This window comes from Erythranthe guttata, chromosome 6 (assembly GCF_056151865.1).
Source record: "Erythranthe guttata isolate IM_541 chromosome 6, IM_541, whole genome shotgun sequence".
Classification (NCBI taxonomy): domain Eukaryota; kingdom Viridiplantae; phylum Streptophyta; class Magnoliopsida; order Lamiales; family Phrymaceae; genus Erythranthe; species Erythranthe guttata.
In genome coordinates this window covers 8,461,754-8,486,174 of record NC_142538.1, presented here as the reverse complement: position 1 = coordinate 8,486,174, position 24,421 = coordinate 8,461,754, and the positions used below count along the sequence as shown (strand labels likewise).

The following is a 24,421-nucleotide window of genomic DNA, read 5'->3' as shown; positions in this document are numbered from 1 at the left end:
GCAGTAGGAGAATCAACTTCCCTTTACAATGAATTCCTCCTTATTTGTCCTGTATTTCTGCACTATTCCAACAACTGTATGATGCATTGTCTCAACAGTTGTCTGAACTCCCCCTGCATTCCTGCACTGTTCCAGCAACTGTCTGATGCACTGTCGCAACAGTTGTCGGAACTCCCCGTTCATGCCATCGTTACTGTTCTTTTCTCCTGTTCTTTTCTCCCCCTTTCTGGGCAATCACCATGCAGAGATAACTCAACATGGACTAATGATCTTGATGATTCAAGCAAGCTGTTCAAACACTTAACAAAAAGATCAAAACGAAGAGAGAATCTTGGAAGTAAGTGAGAAGAATCACTATACATAACGTGCACACAAAATCACAAACTCACAAACTCAATACCACACGATAATTGCAATGCGAAAATCAAAGGATAGTGATATCAAATCCAACATTAAATAGCAAAGACTACACACTTTGCCAAACTTCATAAGAAACGTGGAAATGTGAGGAGTAAGCCCAATCGATCCGGTTGCAACAAAAAAAAAAAAAACAAATTTAACCGGCACATAAACAAAAATCCCGTCTCTCTCTCCCTTTTTTTTTTCTTTTTTAAATAATGCCTAATGCAGTACAAAAAGTAAACATGAGAAATAGACATGAGTGAAGAGACATATGTGAATAGGATACTGCATGGACAAACAAAACATATGGGATTTATCTTCACATTCACGATAAGCGCAATCCCCAAAAATCCAACTGCCAATGCAACCAACAAACTTAATAATCCCAAGTCAAACACAAAGATGCTCTTATTAGGTAGCGTACACACACGTCTAATGGTAGCTTTTTCCCACGAAAAACAGAGCAATTAAAAGGAACGAGATTATGGTGGTCGTGCAATGTGTAGTCCCCTGGGCTTTCTAATTGAGCTTTGTAGTAAGTGTTCGGTCAAGTGGTTTACTGGCTCGACTCAACTAGGCTTCGAACTATTCACTGACCATATATATAATTTATATTGGCCGTGCAATGTGTAGTCCCCTGGGCTTTCTAATTGAGCCTTGTAGCGAGCTTTCGGCCACGTGATTTACTGGCTCGACTCAAAAAGGATTCGAACTATTCACTGACCAAATGGTTGTAGATATATATATTAGTAACAGTAGTTCAAGAGTAGCTTTCACTCATTAAAAGAGGCAGTTTTTCCCTATAAAAACATCCAACCATGACAAGACTATTCAGAGAAATAAATAAGTTGGAGCCTTTTAAGTAATCATTTTGAGAATTGGTGAAGTTCTACCCCACAAAATTTAGAAATACACGAAGTATCAAATTCACATTTGTCTCAATCATATGCAGTATGCTTAATGCAGGTCCTATATGAGATGCAAAAACATATGAAGTGTCCTACCTCTAAAAGTTGCAAGTCTGGACACACAGACTGTTGCAACAGTTCATGCAACTGCATGAGATTAAACAACATAAATTCCCAACGATTTTCGCAAGGAATCAAATTTCTGTGCATCAAGGGTTTTTGCAAAAGCATCAGTTAATTCATTCTCCGTTGCAGCATAATCAATTGAGACAACCCCCTTTTCGACCAAGCCCCTTATGAAAAGATGACAAATATCAGTAAGCTTAGTTCTCGAATGCTGAATTGGATTCATAAACTTATTTTTCGCATACAAATTATCACAATTTAGATTACCAAGTTTTTTATTCCCCAAACTAGCTTTGTCACCAGAACTGTTGGAACAGTTAGTACTATCATCACATGAGTTTAAAGAACTAATGGCAGATAAACAATTAAGATCAGACTTCTTTACCCAGATTTTTTGTTGAGTTTTATTCACTAAATCAACCTTTATCTTGGGTTTTTGAGACGACACAAAAGTGTGATCAATTTTAGCGGAAAGTGGTGAGCGGGCCATTATTCTTTTAACCATTTTCAAGTACTTAAAACACCTGGGTCGTATATGACCAGGAACATGACAAAAATGACAGGTAGGAACAAAAACATTTCTTTGAAATGGCTGTGTTGGTGCAACTGTCGCAACAGTCTGTGAAACAGTGGATTGCTTAACGAAATTGATTTTTCTTTTAGGATTTTCTTTCTGTTTCGATGCACCAGTAGATAGCTGGTTACCCCCTATACCTATACGACAGTAGTTCGGCTGATTTTTGTTCAAAATTTCATTCAAAGTTACTCTACCAGTATTAAACTTATAAATAACATCTTGGGTTTGAGCAAATTTAGCCTGCAAGCTATCTATTTCTCTACTAGAAGAAATAACATTTTGTTCAAGAGTAGAAATTCTTACCTTCAACACTTTATTTTCCTCTATGAGAACATGCTTATCATTTTCAAGGCGCTTATTTACCTCAGATACTTCAAGCCACTTCCGGTACATTTTTTCATATACATCTTTCACCTCTTCGAGGGTTGGCTCTTCATCATCACTACTGCTCTCAGATTCACCTGCAAAATTAAATGATGAAGTCAGACTACTGTCCTTATTTAAAGATAATTCATCATACCTGAAATCTGTCGGACAGACTGTTGCAACAGTTCCCTCGGTTCTGCTCATCGAAGTAGTACCACTGAATGCCATAAAGTTAGTGGTTTGATCTCCTTTGCTGTTCTCATCCTCATCACTGTCCTCTTTATCACTCCAAACAGTGGTGAGTGACATCTTGTTTTTCTTCAAAGTGTTCGCACACTCAGCCTGAATATGTCCAAAACCCCCACACTCTCGACATTGCTTTCTCCTAGACTTTGCATCACCAAAATAACCATTATTAGAAAACTTTTTAAATTTGTTAGGGTTGACAGACTTACCTGATTGAGAGGAATTTTCTCTATTTTCAATTTTTTGACGCAGGCTTTCGAGGTTATTCGACATAATTGCTAAGGATTCTTCAACATCAATGTCATTACTCATGAAATGTTTGGCCTTGTGAGATGCCATGGGAAGCTTCAGCTTGGAATGCCACATTCTTCACCTTTTTCTTTTCTCGAATATTTGCTCTAAAATTCATTTCTTGGGTTTGCAGTTTACCCATGAGTTCATCTAGCTTTAGCGTATTGATATCTCTCACTTCTTCGATTGTTGCAACTCTGTAAGCGAATCTTTCTGGTAATGAACGTAGTGCCTTTCTTACCAACTTTGTTTCCGAGTATTGTTCACCTAGTGCATACGATTCATTTGAAATATCACACAGCTTAGCGTGGAAATCAGCAATCGTCTCGTTCTCCTCCATATGAAGACTCTCAAATCTCGTGGCTCGCATCTACAGCTTAGATGTTTTAACAGTTGATGTGCCTTCATATGTCACTTGTAGGATCTCCCATGCCCTTTTTGCTGATTCACACGATGCTATCAGTTTGAACTGATTGTCACCAACGCCACTGAAAATTGAGTTTATCGCCCTTGAGTTGTAATTGGCAAGTAATATCTCTTCATTAGTCCATGCTTCTTCTGGTTTTACCGTTTGCATACCATCCGTTCCTTTAGCCATGGGCGGGGTCCAACCAGTCACGATAGCACGCCAAGCTCGTTCATCAACGGACTTGATGAACATCTTCATCTTCGATTTCCAGTAAGAGTAATTTGATCCATCCAAGAGAGGTGGTCGTACTGTAGACGCTCCTTCACGATGAAGCATATCTGCACAAAACAAATTAAAAAATTAAATCCCAAAATCTCACTAAGTGTATCTAGTGACAGGCTCTTGATGCCAATTGTTAGAATTTATTTCGTGCAGATATAAATTATTTGTGTCAGATTCAGTTTTTCGTTACTGTTGCGTGAAGTGTTGCAACAGTTCGTGAAGCAGTTCGTAAAAACAGAAATAAACGAGACACAAATTTAATGTGGTTCGGATACAATTGTACCCTACATCCACGGGGACCTGCAAATAAAATTTACTAATTTTTAGTTTTACGAATACAATAGTAGGACTTAATCAAAATACAAAGACTCCCTCTTTGTTGACGCCGTTCTTGTATACTACGCTGAATTATAAATATTTAATATGCAGCACGTCCCTTGCTCCGCACGGTTGAACTCTCTTCAACGCTGAATCCCTCAGTCGGCGGATCGATCTCCTCCCGAGATCTGTTTAAGCCCCTCTCCCGAAGAACCGATCTTCTTTTTGTATAGAAGAAGCAAACTTGTGATACTCCTTGAATCTTGGTGTCTTCACCACAAAGCCTTGAAGCCGATATATTTTCTATGAAAATCACGTATCACGATGGAACTATAAAAACGAGAGCCAATGATATTTTCTCTGTATATTTTCTCTCGATCAAAGACGTTCCATGCGCAGCAATAAAAAGAGCAGAAAAATATGATTTTTCTCTCCAACATAAACCATAGAGTATGAGGTGCCGTTCTGCTGTATTTATACATCTAAGGGTGATAAGAATCCTACAAGGAAAATATAGTCCATTAGGGTTAGGAAACTCTTAATTAAGTAGGAAACAATATTTTCAATACAAGGAAACTCTTTAGAACAATAATTCCTATTATAAATCAATTAATGACAAATTAAAAGAATTAAAAGCTACAAGGACTCTTCCCTTCTTTAGCTCACGGTATATGCAAACTTGTGGCACAAGTTTCCTTAATTCTCGTATAATTAGAATCCATGGGATTCTAACAATACGGATTGTACGGTGTTTGTTCCATTTTTATTATGACATATAATACGAAAATTAATTGAACTTGTTATTGTTTTAGGTGAGATGGGGCTTCACACAATTTGTTATCAAATTGATTGAATTCAATTACACATGTGATGACTTATTCATTGTCTTGGGCCTAAGTGTAGGCATCACATATTCAATAAGAATATAAAACCACAAGAAAATAACAAAAATAAATTGTTATATATTAATTCAAGCAGGGAAAAATGCTCAAATTAAAATTTCTCTTATTTTGTTGTGATTGTTGATAATTTTCATCTTAAATTTCTCTGCATAAGTTGTGTTTGAAACAATTACATATTTTCTCGTGTTACTCGTATTCACATATATAATAATAGCTCAGAGTATACGAAAAATCTTTCATAGGTACTTAATACCATTAATTTGTCCACGAATATATTTTGTACCCGACATAGTATATTTTATATGTACAAAAATATACACTAAATCCCCCTTTGTTATGACAAAAATTGCATAAAATCCCCTCTATAGTTAACGACGTTAACTTTTAGCGGGAAGAGGGATTTCGTGCAAAGTAAAATAAAACATGAGAGGGTTTTACGCAAGAAAAAAACACAGGAGGATTCGGCGCAGATTTTCCTTAACACAAGGGGGGGTTTTATGTTGTTTACCCCAGAAACTGGCTAATAAAATTAATTATAGGTGAAAAATGGTTATAAAATTAATTATAGGTGAAAAACACAAGGAGGATTCGGCCCAGATTTTCCTTTTTTTTTAGATTTAATTATATTTGTGCTTTAATTGATTCATTTTGTGTTTTATAGGTGAAAAAATGAGAATTAGGTGTCCATGAAAGAAAAAATGATCAAAAAGAAAGGAAAAAGTTGCAAATAAGGAAATAAATCAATTTGGAAGAAGGAATTTCGCCACAATTTTGGCATTGCCCACCATTTCGAGCATATCTCTCTCATACGAACTCTAAATCAGCTGATTTTGGCGGCATTGGAAAGCTAATTTCAAGGGCTACAATTCTTAAACACCCAACATTCCAAAATTCGGACTCCAACATGGCAAAAATCGAAGAACAAATTTTGATGGGGGAAAGTGGCAGAAATTGATTCCTATTAGGTTTCCACTACTTCCTTATCAAGAAAAGCCTATAAAAGCAACAAGTCTCTACACCATAAACACAAAATTTGACACCAAATAACGCCATGAACGAATATCAAAGACTCAAGCATAGTTTTTTGTTATTTATTTTATGAATTCTATTTTATTTATCATAAGAACTATGAGTAGTTAAGTCTTTATTTCTAGGATTTTATTTCAAACCCTATGTGTGATTTATGAACCCAATTGTATGATTTTATGCAAGTTTTAATTCCAGATTATTCTTCTACTTGTTTTATTAAGTTCATGAAACTGGCACTTTATGTGCTTTTATTTTATTGTTAATCGCATGAATCGGAAGATCGGGTTAATAATTATAACTGTGGTAGAAGAGCCTTTGTGGTATTAACATAGGAATATAGTTAATCTCTTAGGTAGCAATTATTGAGATTTATGATTAATGTTGTGTTCTAGAATTAATTGCGTAGGAATACAATAATTGAATCTAGAGTATTAGAATCGTAATACACGCGGAAGCAGGTTATGATTAATTTAGCATCTCAGGTTAATAATCCAAGTTAATTACTTGCATAATTGAAGGAATTGGGGGAGTAATAATCACATAGGGGGGAAAATAAAATCCTAGGCCTGTTTACTCTGATTAAATCGTCGCTTTTAATTGCTTTCATGCTCTTGTCTTTTTTAATTTGCTTAATTTAGTTTAGTTAATTTAGTTTATTAATCCTCTTTTGACTGTGTAGGGTGGGGTTAATAGCAATTGGTAGAATTTAGCGTCTAGGATTAGATAATTAAATATTCTCTGTGGGACCGATACTTGGACTTAAAAATCCACTTTATTACTTGTACGATACGTCGATACGTGCATTTGCGTGTAGATATTACCACCAACAGTAGGGATAGCAAATCTTGAAATGTACGATTGTTCAAATATGATAATGGAATAATAAATCGTTTCTTTTCACTTTCTCCAACATAAACACCCAAATGCTCCTTTGGAACTTCAGTTGACCTGTTTTCAGCCGATAAAGACCGTCTAAGAATTTTGTGAATAGCCATCGAATTTGTTACAATAAATATTTAATTTGTGAAGCTGAAGATGAAAAATAAGGAATAAATGAGTGTTTTGTGAAGCAAGTGAATTGTGAGAAATTCAGTTTTGAAAGCTGGTTGTTACTTGTGAGTTTAGAAATGTGTCATTGCACATATATATATAGGTGGAAGTACACTTGAAGAAATGTATGTATACTTGAGAATATAGGTGGATTGAGGCCAATGTTTACGTCGTTTCTGGCACACTTGAAGAAACAAAAGCACATGAACAATCTTTCACAACATTTTAGACCAAAATAATTAATGATTTACCAACAGCAACAGCAAGAAAACCTATTTCATAGGACCCTCCAAAAAAATGTGGCCAAAATAGAAATAAAAGATAAATATATAGATATATTGTCAAATTAATTACTAGATCAGAAAGAGAAAGCTAGTGATGATATGTTGTATGGTCATGATTAAGGGCCATGTTGGCTGTTGCCATAGTTTGTAGGACATTAAATTTTCAATCACACAAATTAAAGGACAAAAACATGTGATTCTTCATGTGCTTTTGTTTCTCTAACTTCTCCGGCCACCACATATCCTTTGGCCTTTTCATCACCACTCAATCCATCTAATTTGGATATACCATTTACAACTTCATCTCTATATATATATATGCTCACAAGTCACAACCCACCTTCAAAACTCACAACTCAACTACTTCTCATATTTCACTTGCTTCACAAAACTCTCATATATATATATTTATTTCAACAAAAATCGATGGCTTTTCACAATATTCTAAGACGGTCTTTATCGGCTGAAAAGAGGTCAACTGAAGTTCCAAAGGGGCATTTGGCTGTTTATGTTGGAGAAAACAATAAGACGCGATTTGTTATTCCACTATCATACTTAAATCATCCTTCGTTTCAAGAATTGCTATGCCAAGCTGAACAAGAATTTGGATTTCATCATCCAATGGGCGGCCTCACAATTCCTTGCAGTGAGGAGTCATTCATTGATATTACATCTCGCTTGAGCAGAGCATAATATTAGGTCTTAGAGCATTTATTTTTTTGCTAGCTAGATTTATATATTTTAGTATTTGTAAACACAAAAGATGCTTTGTCGGATACAAATTGTATTCCCGGACAAATTAATCGTAATACATATGACAAACTTTGAATACCAGTCCTGAGCCATTTTGCCTATTTTGGTTCAGAGAAAGAATCCCACATAGAAAAATAACTATATAATTGGTTATAGCAAGAGAGATAAATACAAGTGCAGTACATGTTCTAATTCACGCAGCGACACACCGAGCACATAGCGAACTCTTCTTTCGCCTTTTACTAATTCAAGTAGCATATGCCTCTTTTTGGAGGGTTTATTTCCTTTTAAGAATGACCTCCATTGGATGTGTCTCCATTGACCTCAGCATTGAAACTGTTGGAGGAGTGATGACCAAATTGATCCCAACAAACACTGTCATCACATCCACAAAATCCCAGTTCACCACCATTAACCAGGACCAACAAACTACGTACCGTCTCGATTCAGGTGCTCACTGAATTTGATTCTTTCATTATTCGGAAAGATCACATTCCCATGTAACCAACAAATGACAGATAATTATTTTAGTATTTAGACATGTTCTCAAGGGTGAAAGAAGTCTTACAAAGGACTGTAACTAACTGGAGCTCCGACAACCCGCGGCCGGAAAAAAAAAAAAAAGAAAAGTTAAATTTTATTTTTTTTTTAAATAAAAAAAAATTCTACCAATGTAAAAGTTAACTTATGTTGAATTAAAATTTTATAAAACAAAACTAATCTTTTTATAATTATCATTTAATGCATCGGTCTTCTTGACTTAGCAGGCAATAATGACAATATAATCAAGCTATGTTAAGACTAAGAACAGAAGATTGATTTGAATTGTTGAGTTCATATAGTAATAGTATTTCCAACTCAAACCAAACAATGCTTTGGCATCTTAAACTGAATCAAAGTGTTTTGTGTATACACTCTAATAATTGTGTGCTTCTGTACATTTCTTGACTGATAAACTATTATGTTTGTCTAGTATAGAAGGAACAGGAAGAAGAACCCTTCTTGAAAAAAGAAAAAAAAACTAATGCTACAAAATTGTGATCCTCCTACACATGTATATCGATCATGTTCTGCTCAAACGAGAAGTTAAATCAACAAATAGATCTTCACTGCAAGGAATAGTGATTCCACCCATCGGGTGATGGAATCCGAATTCTTCTTCGGCTTGAAATAGCAAATCTTGAAACAAAGGATGGTTTAAGTACGATAATGGAATAACAAATCGCTTCTTTTCATTGTCCCCAACATAAACAGCCAAATGACCCTTTGGAACTTCAGCTGATTTTCTTTCGTTGGATAAAGATCGTCTCAACATTTGTCGGATGGCCATTTTTTGTATGAAATGAATCTTGCTTAAAAGCCGAAATCGGATATGTTTAGAGTATTATGAAATGAGTGAAAGGAGAGAAAGGTAAGAGTATTTCGGAGGATTTGTTGATGGTTGAAATCAAGAAATGGTGTTGTATATATAGGTGAACTATTAATTCCATATACTTGATAAATAATCAAGATAATAAAATGGATATGTGGTGGTCTATGAAACTTGAGAAAACATGTACATATGGAGTCACATGGATTTGTTTTTTAATTTATTAGAAAGATTATAAGCAGCAACAATTTGTGTGATTTGAAAATATTGTTTCCTATCAACTATGATAAAATGGCCCTCTAATAAAGTCTAGATGGCCTATTGCAATAACAAGATTTGATGTGTACACCAAGTTGTCTATATATGTTAAGTTGGCCCACCATGTGATAAAATGAATGTATATCTTCATTATTATGCATTCATCATTTTGCTTTCAGATATATGGTGGAAGAACTAGGTATCTCATGTGATTATGTTTCTTGCCAAAAATTGAACTAGATTTAGTAGGGGTGCCTTCCGAAAAAGAAATTAACCCTCCAAAAAGAGGCGTATGCTACTTGAATAGCAGTGAGCACACGGTATTCTTTAGTGTAAGGCGAAAGAATAGTTCGTTGTGTGCTCACTGCGCAGCTGCTTATTGGAGAACGAAAATATGTCCTCGTATTTATATATCGAGCCAAAATAGAAGCATCGAGCAATCAGCACTAGTTATAAACTCTTCTGCTAAATTCAATTGTTGGGGTTCATGAAATCTCTGGCTATAAATATACGTTTCTAACATACTTTTCTGTGTACTAGTAAGTACCACGTGCTACGCACGTGATTTACGATTTTACTAAATAGACGAAGTAGAAGATCAGATGAAATAAGTTAAACCACTACAAGAAAGATCATCTTGTGACGAATTGTGAATTTGTCGACGAATTGCGAATTTGTCACAGTAGTAACAAGCTATTGTGAAAAAATACAAAGTTGTACATAACCAGAAACTTTACGGGACAAAACTACATCTTGTCACATAAAATGTGATTATATGGCAATTATAATAATTTGTCACAAGAAACAACGCGAGTGATTTATGGGTTAGGTGTGTACTGTTGTTGCGACAAATTTTACTTCTATTGGGTAAATATCCGATATTTCATAATTTATTTTGTGTTGTGACGAAGACTAATTCGACATTAAAAATAATTCATCTAATTCCGTTCCCTTCTATTTATCCAGATAAAGAAATCATTTCCCACTATAGTTTCCTCTGAATTTTTGAATACTTTATTTACTATTTATGTGACGATTTGTGTCCTAAATATGAGACTACGTTGTTTGGAGTTTAGGTTGACTTGTGACAAAATTGATATTGCCACGATAAAGGAAAATTATCTAAATATAATTATTTTTGATAATGATTGTATCCCATGCATCAAAATTGAAATTAGGAATGGCAATTTAACCCGCCCCGTCCCACCTCGCCCCGTTTGCTAATCGCCGGGTACGCTTTTTTAAAATATTCACCTGTAGTGGATACGGATTTTGAACATATGCACTCTTAAACGCCCTATACACAACCCATTTATATATTTTTATTAATTTTATATATTTTTTATGGGGTAAAATTCATTTTGCATCCATGTATTATGTGAAACGTATCATTTACCCTCTCTGATGTATTAAAAACATCAAACACCCCTCTCCCGTTAGTTTTTTTACTAATTCCGTTAGTCAAACCTTTTGACCGGCTCTTGCTAAGAGTTGTTGGTTTTTTTTTTACGAATATACCCCAAAAAATATCTATAATTTTGGCCATTATTCACCAGATTTTTTGCTTTTTTCAACCCTTTTATTTCACTTTATCCGGTCATTTTTTTTTTCACTATTTTCAACCTTTTCTCTTTTCTTTATGCATAAAAAATTGAAAAGTCGAATCAATTAAAATGAAGCTTTGCAGATCATCAATGCAAAACCCAAAAAAAGAAACTAAAAACCCCTGAAATCTAAAAAAAACTAAAATTGAAATAAAACCTTATGAGAGAATTGCAAATATAAAGCCAAAGGTTTCATATTCTAATGGCGAAACCCCCAAAAATATAAAATTGAAAACCCCTAAAATGAAACACTAAAATCGACAAAAAATATCTATTTAAATGAACCTAAAAAATCGTTAACAATCCACAAAAATAAATATTAAAACAATTAGGGATTATATCATACATACAGGAGGGTAAAATAGTCATTTCTTGCTCAAATTTAACACCGTTAAAATTTTAACCATCGATAATAAAAAAATAGGGGGCGTTTGATGTTTTCTATACTTTGGGGGGTGTAAATGATACCTTTCGCATAGTACTGGGGTGCAAAATCAATTTTAACCATTTTTATATTATAAAATACTAATTTTGAAAGCTATTTTAATTACATAAAGTATTAATATAAAAATTAATTTTCGAAGAGAAAGGTATGAAATATAAGCAAAATAACTTACCAACTTTTTTTTTTTGAGGAATAACTGAAAATTTATTAGGCAATATGAGCCAAGTTCAAAGGCAGAACATCACCGCCAATACAACCAAGATCAGAGGTGGTAGCAATAGCGTGGGCAAGAAGATTTCCCGAGCGCTTGACGAAAGCAAAATTGCATGAATTAAAAAGATTAGAAGTACGTAAACATTCATCAATGAGGGCTCCAAACGATGCTTCGGAGGCATTACGTTCCCGTAGTGCCGTCATAATTTGAAGGTTATCTCCTTCTAGAGTCACGGCCGATGAGCCAAGTTCATGCGCCTTTGAAATTGCATGAAGTGCCGCATGGGCTTCTCCTTCGACAACCTTGGGTCGTCCTTGAATTGTTTTGGCATGCCACCAAAGGCATTTTCCTTGCCAATCACGAGCGACATTTGCCAGAACATAGTAATCTTTCTCCTTGGGAAATGTGACATCAAAGTTGATTTTAATCTCTCCGTGCTCCGGTGGTTTCCAGACGGCTGGGTGCATCTTATCCTTGCTGTGAGTGAATCGGATTTGGGCTGCCTTATAAGTATTCAGATAATTAAAACACCAGCTTATTACTTCCGACGTTGGGCTCCCCTCCTCGCCATGAATCACTTTGTTCCAATTATCCCACAATTTCCACGTGATAACAATTGCTAGGTGAAAAGTATTGGGATCTAAACTTTGTTGTTGTTGCATCATCCAAATCCAGGTGGACAGAGGTGGGTTACCTGCAACCCTATAAAACACATGTGAACGCCATATCTCTTGCGACTCGTGGCAGCATTTAATAATATGGAGAAAAGTCTCGGGCACAGAACCGCATCGTCGACATAAAGGGTCTGCCACTATTTTCCTCCGATATAACTCCGCTCTCGTTGGTAAAATATTAGAGCAGGCTCTCCAAATAAAGATGCGAATCTTAGGAGGGATAAGAAGATTCCACACAAGTTTCCAATTAATCGTAGTTACCCCGCCAGTAATTGTTTGACATCTAGAGAGCAAAGTGTGATAGCATGAACGAACGGTAAACCTGCCATGGGTAGTATAATGCCATATCCATCTATCCTCAGTCATCGAACCTCCGATCGGAACCGCTAATATTATGTCCTTGTCGATTGGCCATAACCATTCTTCTAAAGCCGCAATATTCCATGAACCTGTATTAGCATCTATCATGTCTGAAACTGTGTTCGGAAAGGAGGAATAAATTGGCCTTTTTGTAAAAACTTGAAAAGCGCCATCATCGGAGAGCCATGGATCCGCCCAAATAGAAGTAGATTTCCCATTACCAATCCTCCTTCTAATTCCCAGCCGTAAATAATCTCAAGCCATCCATATGCTCCTCCAAGTCGCCGATGGGCGCCTCCCAATATCAGCCGTAAGCACATCACAATGGGGAAAATAGCGAGCTTTCAAAATCTTAGAGAGCAGAAGATGGGGCTGAGTCAAGATCCTCCAGACTTGCTTGGCCAGCAATGCAATATTGAACCATTTCATGTCCCGAAAACCTAATTCTCCGTCGGCCTTTGATTTGCATAGTTGATTCCATGCCAACCAGTGAATTTTTCGGTTCTCACCATCACCCCACCAGTACCTTCTGATAGGTGTTTCCATTTCCTTGAGGATACTATCCGGAAGCAAAAAACAACTCATAATACAGAGTAAACTGCAAAAACTACCCCTGTGTAATCTTGAAATAGCAAAAACCCCCCTGTGATAAATAAACTAGCAAAAACCCCCCTGTGAAATTATTTAAATAGCAAAAACCCCCCTATGGAACTATTTGAGGGTTGACTTTATATAAAAAGACACAAATACCCCTGGAGTCTTGCAATTAATAAATTCTTATATTTTATAAATATTTTAATTATTTTATTTAAAAAATAATCAATTTAGTTGTTTACTATTTTTTTTAATTTCTAAACAAATAAATTAAAAATAATAAATATACATATAATATGTATATATATAAATACATTTTTGAGGGACAATTTTGTCATTTCAAGTCTAAAAAATCAGCTAGGGGGGATTCTGCCTTTGACTAAATTTCACAGGGGGGTTTTTGCTAGTTTATTTATCACAGGGGGGTTTTTGCTATTTCGAGATAACACAGGGGTAGTATTTGCAATTTAATCCATAATATATGATGGGATCGCTTGCAAGACTGCCTTGATTAAAACCTCCTTCCCTGCTTGTGAAAGTTGCTTCTCGCCCCATCCTTTGATTTTGGACCAGATCCTATCCCGGAGAAAAGCAAAAATATCTTTCCTCGATCGGCCCATGTTAGCGGGCATACCCAAAATACTTTTCGTGTCAGTCAACAATTTGAAACCCCAAGATTTGCTGAATTGCATCTCGTCTCTCCTGTGTAGTCATTGGGCAGAAAGTCATCGTTGATTTTTCAAAGTTAATCACTTGCCCAAAAGTTCTTGCGTATTTATTCAAAATGGTTTGAAGAGTGGTAGCATTCGCCTCCGTGGCTTGGCAGAAAATAAGAGTATCATCGTCAAAACAGAGATTGGAAATTACCAATTTTATTAACAGAGGTTGATTTCAGTTTTGATTAGAAGGATTTGTTCTTTAAATTATCTGTTAAAATTTATCTATTTACCAAACTCTAGGATTTAGGAACGGGAGAGAAATGAAAGGAAGGAAACATGGCTCCCGAGTTGACATCTTTTTATTTAAATGAGCTCTTTGATATAACCTCCTCAATACTTCTTTTAATAGGGAGAGCACAAACTATTTTTCACCATTTGAGAAAAAATCCCTTCCTAATTTAAGCCACCCATTTATCCAATTATGTCTTTGCCATCTCATCAGCACTATCACCAATTATGTCCATGCCACTTCATCAGCCGTTTTTTTTCTTCATATTTTAACCTTTTCTCTATTCGATATATTAATCGACTATGAAATATCATCATAGTCGATTAAGGAACTGACTATTAAAAATAAAAATAAAAATTACAACTATGTAAAAACAAAAATCGACATTTTTTTTACATAACAAATAATATACATAAATTGTAATTAATTTCTACAACTCGGAATCAATACACAAAAATTAGAAAATGAAATCAAGTAACCTTAATCGACTACCAGAACAGTCGATTAACACTTTAATCGACTAACAGAGCATAGTCGATTAACACTTTAATCGACTACCAAAGCATAATCGATTAACTTAATCGACTACCAGAGCATAGTCGATTAACTTGATCGACTACCAAAAAAACACATAGTCGATTAAGAGTCCAGCATGCGCGAATTTCTCTACATGTGCCGTCCTCCGCCTGATCTACCAAAAAACCCTAGATTTGTTCCTCCTCGTCACCACGCCGCCGCCTCACAACACCACCACCACCACACTGCCATATAATGACGGTTTTTAATGAAAAATAAAACCCAAACAAAACCACAAAAAACAAAGTCACCCAAACCCAATTTTCTTCATGACCACTGTCATATCCAAAAAGAGGTAGCAAAATCATTAAAATTTCATAATTGCAGCGACAAAGAAGAAATCTTCGCAAACTCAAGAAACTATGAGTAATGGGAACGCTATTGGGGTATTCGCGAGCGCAGGATCCTCCGTCGCGTCGTCGCCATAGTCAGTCGTCGTGGATTTCCAGAAGTGGTTCGTGATTTTGGCCATGGCGGTGGCGGAGGGGGAGATAGTGGTCTAAGATCTGCTGAGAAGACAAGCGAGAGAAACGGCGTAGAGGAAAAAAAAGGTTTGGAAAAATGATAAATAATTAGGGTTAAAATAGTTATAATCAAATAAGGGTATGTTTGGATTGAAAATATCACTTGGATGGAATATTAGCTAAGGGAATTTTCTCTAATATTTTTTAAGGGGTGTTTCCTTAACTACATTTTCTAGATAAGGGGTTCTTGCTAATTTTCCGTTAATTAAATCATATTAGAAATTTTGGGTTTTTTGTCTTAAAGTTACAATTTTTTTTAATTAAATCATAAGAACTTTGGTATTGAAGTGCCATTTTATAAAAATATATGAATTACTTCCACGAATTAGGGTTGTGCGTTTGGTTGGTTTGGTTAAAAACCAGCCATAAAACCAACCCAACCCATCCAACCAACTTTGGTAAATATTGGAAACCGTAATCGACCCAATTTACTTGGGTTGGGTGATGGTTGAAAACTAATTTAATGGGTTGGTTGGTGGTTTGGTTGATGGGTCATCCATCTAAATATTTTGTAATTTTTTTTTTAATATTTTATTACTTGTTACAACGCTATATCTTTTATAAATTAAATGCGACTAGTTCAATAATATTGAAATGAAAAAATCAAAACATTACGGGCATATATATTGCAATTAAACGTAAATAGTACAACAGATAATTATCGTCTAAATATTTAGAATATATGTTTTAAAATTAAAATAGTTCAAATTAGATAATTAGGTTAGATTTATTGCTTTTAGGATTTTGGTCAATATTAAACAATTTAATAAATGTGATATAAAATAGAAATTTGAAATTAAAAATATTAAATATTTTAATTAGAATTAATAAATAATAAATTAATGAATAAAGTTGGTTGGCCGATATTAACCGACTAACCAACTTTTTAGCATATTAAAAACTATTATCGACCCAACTATACATGGGTTGGTTAACATTATCGACCCAACTTAAATGGGTCGGTTGATGGTTGATTAACCATCACAAATTGTGGGTTGAAAATGGGTTGGTTGGTGGTTAAAACCGATCCATGCACAATCCTACCACGAATTGCATTATTATTGTGTGATGGTTTATATTTTGTATTATAAATGCATTATAAATGCATGACAGTTTTTGGTGACCGGTTTTTATTCTTAATACAATGAATGATAAAAGGTTAATTATTAGCATTAGTGTAAATTATATTATTGCCCTTAAAATATGATTTTGAACTATATCATATTAGAAATTTTGGGTTTTTTGTTTTAAAGTTACAATTTTTTTAATTAAATCATAAGAACTTTGGTATTGAAGTGCCATTTTATAAAAATATATGAATTCCTTCCATGAATTGCATTATTATTGTGTGATGGTTAATATTTTGTATTATAAATGCATGATAGTTTTTGGTGACCGGTTTTTATTCTTAATACAATGAATGATAAAAGGTTAATTATTAACATTAGTGTAAATTATATTATTGCCCTTAAAATATGATTTTGAACTATATTTTGTGGGGGTATTTTTATACGTACAAAAAAGGGAAGAAACGGAAGAAACACCAACTACATTCACACTTTGATAATATGTATAGATATAGATAGATGTATAGATATCTAATGAAAATTGGTTTTAGGAGTTTCCTCTAACTAAAAAATTGTTTTGCTTTTTATTGCAAGCATAAAATATCTGTCAAACTTTCAAAATTCTAAAAAAATTCAAGCTTGTAAAATTGAAATCGTTTTTAAATTAAAATAAAATCGAAATAGGAATCCAAATTAAATTTAGCTTTTTTTTTCTCTGAAAACAGTAGAATTTTCCCAAAATAGTTGATTTCGATTCGGATTTGTCGAATTTTAGTTCATCGACTCTAACATGAAAGTCATGAAAAAGAAAAAGGTCAAAATTTATGAAAAAATCATATTACCTAGCCCCTAACTAAAAATTTAGTCCGTCGAACTCCATGGATAGGATATCCCGAGTTGCCAAAAAAGGCATCTCACAACAAATACTGTATTTCCTCTCCCAAGACGAGGCTGCCCAAACATTTGTCTTGTGAAAGTCATGGCGTTGCAATTGTTGTACTCGCCCTCATCATGATTTTTCTGACACAAGCTACAAAGGTAACAAACAAGAATTTCTATCCGCCGTCGACAACACTTTACAGATATATTGTGATCAAAGGATGTACGTAGACGAATTTCATCTTTGCATTTCGGATCACGAAGCAGTTTCGCTTCTTGAGAAATGGATTCGAATACTCCCGATTATGGTTATGAAGAAGCTTTGTCTTTATAATCATTCGGAACAAAGTTCGGGATTTATTCATCTCCCCGTTGTAGTATTTGAAACCGAATCACTCCAACCTTTGCATGTGAAAAAAATTGTGTTGGAGCAAAAGGCTATTGAAAGGAGAGTACTGTGTAAGCATCCGAAGAAACTTCATCTCGTACAAGTACATACTGAGGACGACACTTTTCAGAAGATAATCTCTACTTGTCCTTTGGTAGAAAGTATGTTTCTCGAATTATGCTAGGGTTTACGAAGCGTCACGGTGAATAATCTCCGTCATCTCAAGAACTTTTACATTTCTAAGATAGCCTTGGCTAAAGAGGAACGTAACTTTGTAGCATCGAAATCTATACCCCAGATCTCTTGAAACCATCAATATTATTTGTGGTAGTCTAATTAAAGTTCCACAAATGAGCGGATTTTCGTAACCTGGAGCGTGTATATCTTGTCTGTGTGGAATCGTCATACGACCACTTGTCATCGTGTAAATTCCCAAGTCTCTAAAGCTTGAGCATTTACTGCTGCAATGGACTGAAAGAAATCAAACTATTTATCAATATCACAAACATAGTCAATTTTAATTACGGTAAATAGCACTTAACTCCGTGGTTACAAACTTTTACAGATAATCCCCTTGTGCTTGTATATCAGCACAAAATCCCATTGTGGTTGATGGGGTAGCTTCCGTTAGGGGTGTAAACGAGCTGAGCTCGAGCCAAGCTCGCCTTATTTCGCGAGCTCGAGCTCGAGCTCGCTAGAACTATACAAGGCTCGAGCTCGAGCTTGAACTCAACGAGCCTTTAATTTTCAGCTCGAGCTCGAGCTCGTTGTGTTTCTAAGGAGCTCGAGCTCGTATGCCAAATGAGCCCGAGCTCGAGCTCGGCACAACCAAATTTTCATTCAATTAGAAAAATAATATAATTCTTTTTTATTTATTATTAATAATATCCATTATTATATATTATTAAAGAATATAAAAAAAGGTAAAGCTCGCGAGCCGGCTTGCAAGCTGTCGAACAACTAAAATGAAGCTCGAGCCCGGTTCGTCGAAAAGCTTGGGCTCGTTAGCTCGAGCTCGAGCTCGATTTTTCGAGCTCAAGTACGAGCTTTTTTCGAGCAAGCTCCGGAAGCTCGCGAGCCGGCTCGACTCATTTACACCCCTAGTTTTTGTTAGTTTTTCCGTCAAACTTAACTGCATGTGTCAAACATCAATATATTTATTCCACCGATGATACCCTTGTGCTTTCATTTTCTTTCATTTTTGCTGATGACCCCCTTAAAGTTTGAAACACGCGGTTACGTTTGACGGAAAAACTAACGGAAGCCAACTCCATAAACTACAAGAGGGTTATGTGCTCATATTTCGAGCACAAGGGGGTCATCTGCAAAAGCTTGTAACCACAGATGGGTTAAGTGCCTATATACCGTTTTAATTATGGAGGAAACTTTATTCCAACGATCTCTTTTGCAACAAATTCCGGAGGGTGGAACTCAAATATATGTTAACTTGCTTCGTATATGATGCTTCCTCTTTGTGGTTCCTCAAGCTAAAAAAGCTGCGTATGAGTCAGTGGATAGAGAGGCTTTTAATTTTTACTCAAAAAAAAAAAAAAGAGAGAGAGAGGCTTTTAATTTCCATACAAACACACACAATATATGGTAGATGTGTAGGAATGTCAAAAATGCCCTTGCCTTCTTCCTTTGAATCAGCTCATTGAAAACCTGGTCTCTTAAAACAAACTGAATCAGTTTCCCCCATCTCCGATATTTTGTCTTTTCAGAAATAATTTTGCACATTTCCTCTTTTAAATATTTGAATAAATCGCACTTAACCCCCGGTGATTACAAGTTTTTGCAGATTACTCCCCTTGTTGTGCTCGTAATATCAACACATAACCCCTTGTGGTTTATTGATGGGAATAGCACCCGTTAGTTTTTTCATCAAAATTAACTGCACGTGTCAAATGTCAAATACTACTTTTTGCAGAGACCCCCTTGTGCTTACATTTTCCCTTTAATTTATGCAGATGACTCCTTGAAGTTTGATCGTGCTGTTAAGTTTGACGGAAAAACTAACAAATACAACCAATCAACCACAAGGGGGTTATGAGATGATATTACAAGCACACGAGAGTGGGTTATCTGCCAAAACTGTTAACCGCAGATGCTATTTACCCTAAATATTTCTACTTAATTTTTCTAGTCAAACAAAAAGTTAGAGATAACTTTTTTGAGAAAAAAATAGTGCAAGAAAGAGCTTATGATAAGAACTTGTAATTACCATTAATTTGTTCGGGAATACGTTTTGTATCCGACAAAGTACTTGTGTGTTACAATTTACAAATATGAAAAATATGTAAAGAGACTAGCTAACAAAAATTATATTTCTCTAAGACTTAATATATACATTATGCTCTTCTCAAGTGGGAGGTGAGACCAATGAATGACTCCTCACTACAAGGAATAGTAAGGCCGCCCATTGGATGACAGAATCCGAATTCTTCTTCAGCTTGAAATAGTAATTCTTGAAATGAAGGATGGTTCAAATACGATAATGGAATTACAAATCGCTTCTTTTCACTTTCTCCGACGTAAACAACCAAATGCCCCTTTGGAACTTCGGTTGATCTTTTTTCAGCCGATAAAGACCGTCTAAGAATTTTAGGATAACATCTAGGATAACATTTCCTAATTGTTAGTATTTATTACGAAATATCGAGATATACGATGAGATGTGCGGGGCCGCAGCCTTCTCTTATTGAATTTGTTGTGAATACAAAATAAAAATAGAGGCCCATGTTGAGTGTAGATTTTACACTCAATACGTTTACTTTACGTGGATCTTTTGTTTAGATTTAATTATATTTGTGCTTTAATTGATTGATTTTGTGTTTTATAGGTGAAAAACGAGAATTAGGTGTCCATGAAGGAAAAAAGATCAAAAAGAAAGGAAAAAGTTGCAAATAAGGAAACAAATCAAATTGGAAGAAGGAATCTCGCCACAGCTTTGACACTGTCCACGATTTCGAGCATATCTCTCTCATACAAACTCCGAATTAGGTGATTTTGGCGGCATTGGAAAGCTAATTTCAAGGGCTACAATTCTTATTTACACAATATTCCAAAATTCGGACTCCAACATGGCGAAAATCGAAGAACAAGTCCTGATGGGGGAAAGTGGCGGAAATTGATTCCTATTAGGTTTCTACTACTTCCTTATCAAGAAAAGCCTATAAAAGCAACATGTCTCTACACCATAAGCACGAAATTTTACACCAAAAAACGCGGAGAACGAAGATCAACGAAGACTCAAGCATAGTTTTTCTTATTTATTTCATTTATTCTATTTTGTTTATCATAAGAATTACGAGTAGCTAAGCTTTTAATCTAGGATTTTATTGGAACCCTATGTGGGGATGGTGATCCCGTTTTCTTGAGATTATGCAATTATGATTTTATGATTATTTCTTCTACTTGTTATGATTGTTAGTGCATGAACCTGATCAATTTATGTGCTTTATCTGTGATTATTGGCATTGACTCGACAGAGCTATTTTGATAATTAGACGGTAGGTAGAAGAGCCTTCGAGTAGTTTTCACCGGATGAGTGTGTCAATTGCATGTGGTGTCGTAGACATACAGATATCACCTTAGGTAGCCATTTACGAGACTTGTTAGTTAATGCTTTATTTTTAATTGATTTGCATAGACATATAGTGAATCGTTTATGAATAATAGACTCATAATACACGCGACAGCGGGTTATGAGTAAATTAGTGTCTTGGGTTAATAATCATGAATCATATATTTCATAATTGAGGGGTTTTGGGTGAGCAATTCTTGCATAGGGGGAAGATAAAATCCTAGGTCCGTTTTTATTGATATTTTCTCGTGTTTAATTGCTTTCATAATTAGTTTAATTATTTAGTTGATTAAATTTGACAACTTTGCGTAGGCTGGATAAAAATCATAATTGTTAGAATTTGGTACTTAGGATTAGATAATTTGAGTATTCCCTGTGGGATCGACATCCGACTCTCACGAGTCCACTTTTACTACTTGTTTGCGATACGTGCAATTGCGTGTTAGGTATTTAGCACCCAACAGCCCACTACGCTAGCAAATGGCCGAAGATCACATGTATATGTATAATTGGATATATACCAAAACCTAAGTTACACACAGTAAGCATAATTCGGGATTTAAGTTAATAAGAAGAGATAATGAAATGTGTGGGCCATGTTGCCATAGTTGGTAGGACACTAAATTTTCGATCACAGAAATTCATGTTGGCTTGAATTTATTATCATGTTTTCAGACAAATCCATGTGATTTCATATGCGTATGTTCTTTCGAGTTTCATAGAGTAACCACAATTATGTTGACCACACTTAGGTAGTATCTCAAGAAAACAACCTATATATACACCACATTCTTGACTACAAACATACAACAACCAACTCCTGAAAATACTCAGCTTTCACTTATTTCAAATACCTCTTCGTTTTTACTTGAACAAATTAAAGCAAGATTCACATCACAAGAAGATGGCAATCCGCCAAATTTTGAGACGATCGTTATCCAACGAAAGAAGAACAGCTGAAGTTCCAAAAGGGCATTTAACTGTTTATGTTGGGGAGAGTCAAAAGAAGCGATTTGTTATTCCATTATCATATTTGAACAATCCTTTGTTTCAAGATTTGCTATCTAAAGCCGAAGAAGAATTTGGATTCCATCATCCGATGGGTGGAATCACTATTCCTTGCAGTGAAGATCTATTTATTGATTTAACCTCTCGTTTGAGCAGAACATGATATACATACATGTTTAGGAGGACCACAATTTTGTAAAATTAGTTCTTGTTAGTTCTTTTCTAGACGAATGGAAAAAAAAAAAAAAGATGTATAGAAGCACAAAATTAGAGTAGATATATAGCAAAATCTTTGAACCATTTTAAGATGCCAAAGTATTGTGTGATTTGATTTGGAAATACTAATTCTATATATATGAGCTCAACAGTTCAAATCAATCTTTTGTTCTTTGTTTAACATACCTTACTTGCGCTATTTTATCTTGTCAAATATACCACAAATTGAAATTTCCATATAATTTCTCAAGTTTAACCAAGTCCCATATATGTTTTTTCAGACGTTAGAAACATAATAATTAAATTTGATTATAGGCACTTTTTCAAAACATATTTTTGAATGTTGTAACTTATCAGTGACCAAATTAAAATTAGTAAACATTGAACAAGATTAACCCTCCAAAATGAGGCGTATGCTGCTTGAATTGCAACGAGCCACCATGTTTGCAAAAAAAAAAAAAAAAAAAAAAAAAACCAAAAGAATAGTTTGCAATGTGCTCAATGCTCTTGTATTTATATCTCTGGCTATAAATTATTATTTGGGATTCTTTGCCCGGACCAAAATATAAGCATCCACACTGGTTACAAACTCTTCAGCCGATTCATTTGTTGGGGGTTCATGAAATTCCAATGATCGAGTTGCCTTATTTATATTCTGACAAGTACATAATGATCTACGTTTTGAACATGCTTTATTGTGTGTGACCAACATCAAACAAAAAGTTAGAGATAAAACTTTTGAAAAAAATGCAAAAAAAGGGATTATGATAAAACTTGTAATTGCCATTAATTTGTCCGGGAATACTTTTTGTATCCGACAAAGTATCTTGTGTGTGTACAAATGGAAAAACCTGTAAAGAGACTAGCTAACAAAAATTCTATTGCTCTAGAACCTATTCAATTTATTGTGTTTTGCTCAAGTGAAAGGTGAGATCAATGAATAACTCCTCACTGCAAGGAATAGTGAGGCCGCCCATCGGATGATGAAATCCGAATTCTTCTTCAGTTTGGCATAGCAATTCTTGAAACAAAGGATTATTCAAATACGATAATGGAATTACAAATCGCTTCTTTTCACTCTCCCCGACATAACAGCCAAATGCCCCTTTGGAACGTCAGTTGATCTCTTTTCAGCCGATAAAGACCGTCTAAGAATTTTTTGAATAGCCATCGATTTTTGTTACAAGTAAAAATCTTGTTGAGGCCGAAGATGAAAATAAAGAAATATATGTTTAGTGAAACAGATGAAAATCTTGCAAATCAAGTTTTGAAGGTTGGTTGTGAGTTGAGAAATGTATCGTGTAAACATATATATAGATGAACTTTTCAATGCCATAATCCTCAACAAATGTTGGTTGTGAGTTTAGTGAACTTTTTAACTATAGCTGGATAGAGTGGTTATGAAGTGGCCAAATGGTTTATGACAAACAAAATCGCATGCTTTTGTCTCAAAATTCTTCACAAAATTTGAGCAAGAAAATGTCATACGGCCCACCGAATTGAATGTGGCATAAGTTAAATTACAAAACATAACTTAGCATTGCCAACTATACTAGCAAATGGAAGATCATACATACATATATATGAGTGGCAATCATTCAGCTATTATAATTTTGTGGGGTCACATTAGATAGAAGAGAAAACTAATTATAGAGTGGTTTAAGGGCCAATGTTGCTATAGTTGGTGGGATACAGCATATTCGATCACACAAATTCATCTTGGCTTGAATTTATTATGATTTGTTTTGAAAGACAAACGCATGTGACATCA

General features: G+C 34.9%; 3 protein-coding genes and 1 non-coding gene across 4 annotated transcripts; 1 reads left to right on the top strand and 3 right to left on the bottom strand.

Moving 5' to 3' along the window:
* Positions 1 to 8,832: 8,832 nt before the first annotated feature.
* On the bottom strand, positions 8,833 to 9,415 carry LOC148770074 (auxin-induced protein 15A-like). Its single transcript, XM_088819809.1, has one exon. It carries the CDS (start codon positions 9,271 to 9,273, stop codon positions 9,007 to 9,009), a length of 267 nt encoding a protein of 88 aa, XP_088675935.1. The 5' UTR covers positions 9,274 to 9,415; the 3' UTR covers positions 8,833 to 9,006.
* A 414-nt stretch (positions 9,416 to 9,829) lies between these two features.
* LOC148770073 (U5 spliceosomal RNA) lies at positions 9,830 to 9,944 on the bottom strand. Its single transcript, XR_016031938.1, has one exon. It is a non-coding gene; the product is annotated as a U5 spliceosomal RNA (small nuclear RNA).
* A 1,882-nt stretch (positions 9,945 to 11,826) lies between these two features.
* On the bottom strand, positions 11,827 to 12,975 carry LOC148770072 (uncharacterized). Its single transcript, XM_088818969.1, has one exon. The coding sequence runs from the start codon at positions 12,973 to 12,975 to the stop codon at positions 11,827 to 11,829; it is 1,149 nt and encodes a 382-aa protein (XP_088675095.1).
* A 9,246-nt stretch (positions 12,976 to 22,221) lies between these two features.
* Positions 22,222 to 22,810, top strand: LOC105960439 (auxin-responsive protein SAUR21). Its single transcript, XM_012984612.2, has one exon. The coding sequence runs from the start codon at positions 22,331 to 22,333 to the stop codon at positions 22,595 to 22,597; it is 267 nt and encodes an 88-aa protein (XP_012840066.1). The 5' UTR covers positions 22,222 to 22,330; the 3' UTR covers positions 22,598 to 22,810.
* Positions 22,811 to 24,421: the final 1,611 nt, after the last annotated feature.

Coding starts and splice junctions, on each gene's coding strand:
- LOC148770074 (XM_088819809.1), bottom strand. CDS start 9,273: ATGGCCATCCGACAAATGTTGAGACGATCTTTATCCAACGAAAGAAAA.
- LOC148770072 (XM_088818969.1), bottom strand. CDS start 12,975: ATGATAGATGCTAATACAGGTTCATGGAATATTGCGGCTTTAGAAGAA.
- LOC105960439 (XM_012984612.2), top strand. CDS start 22,331: ATGGCAATCCGCCAAATTTTGAGACGATCGTTATCCAACGAAAGAAGA.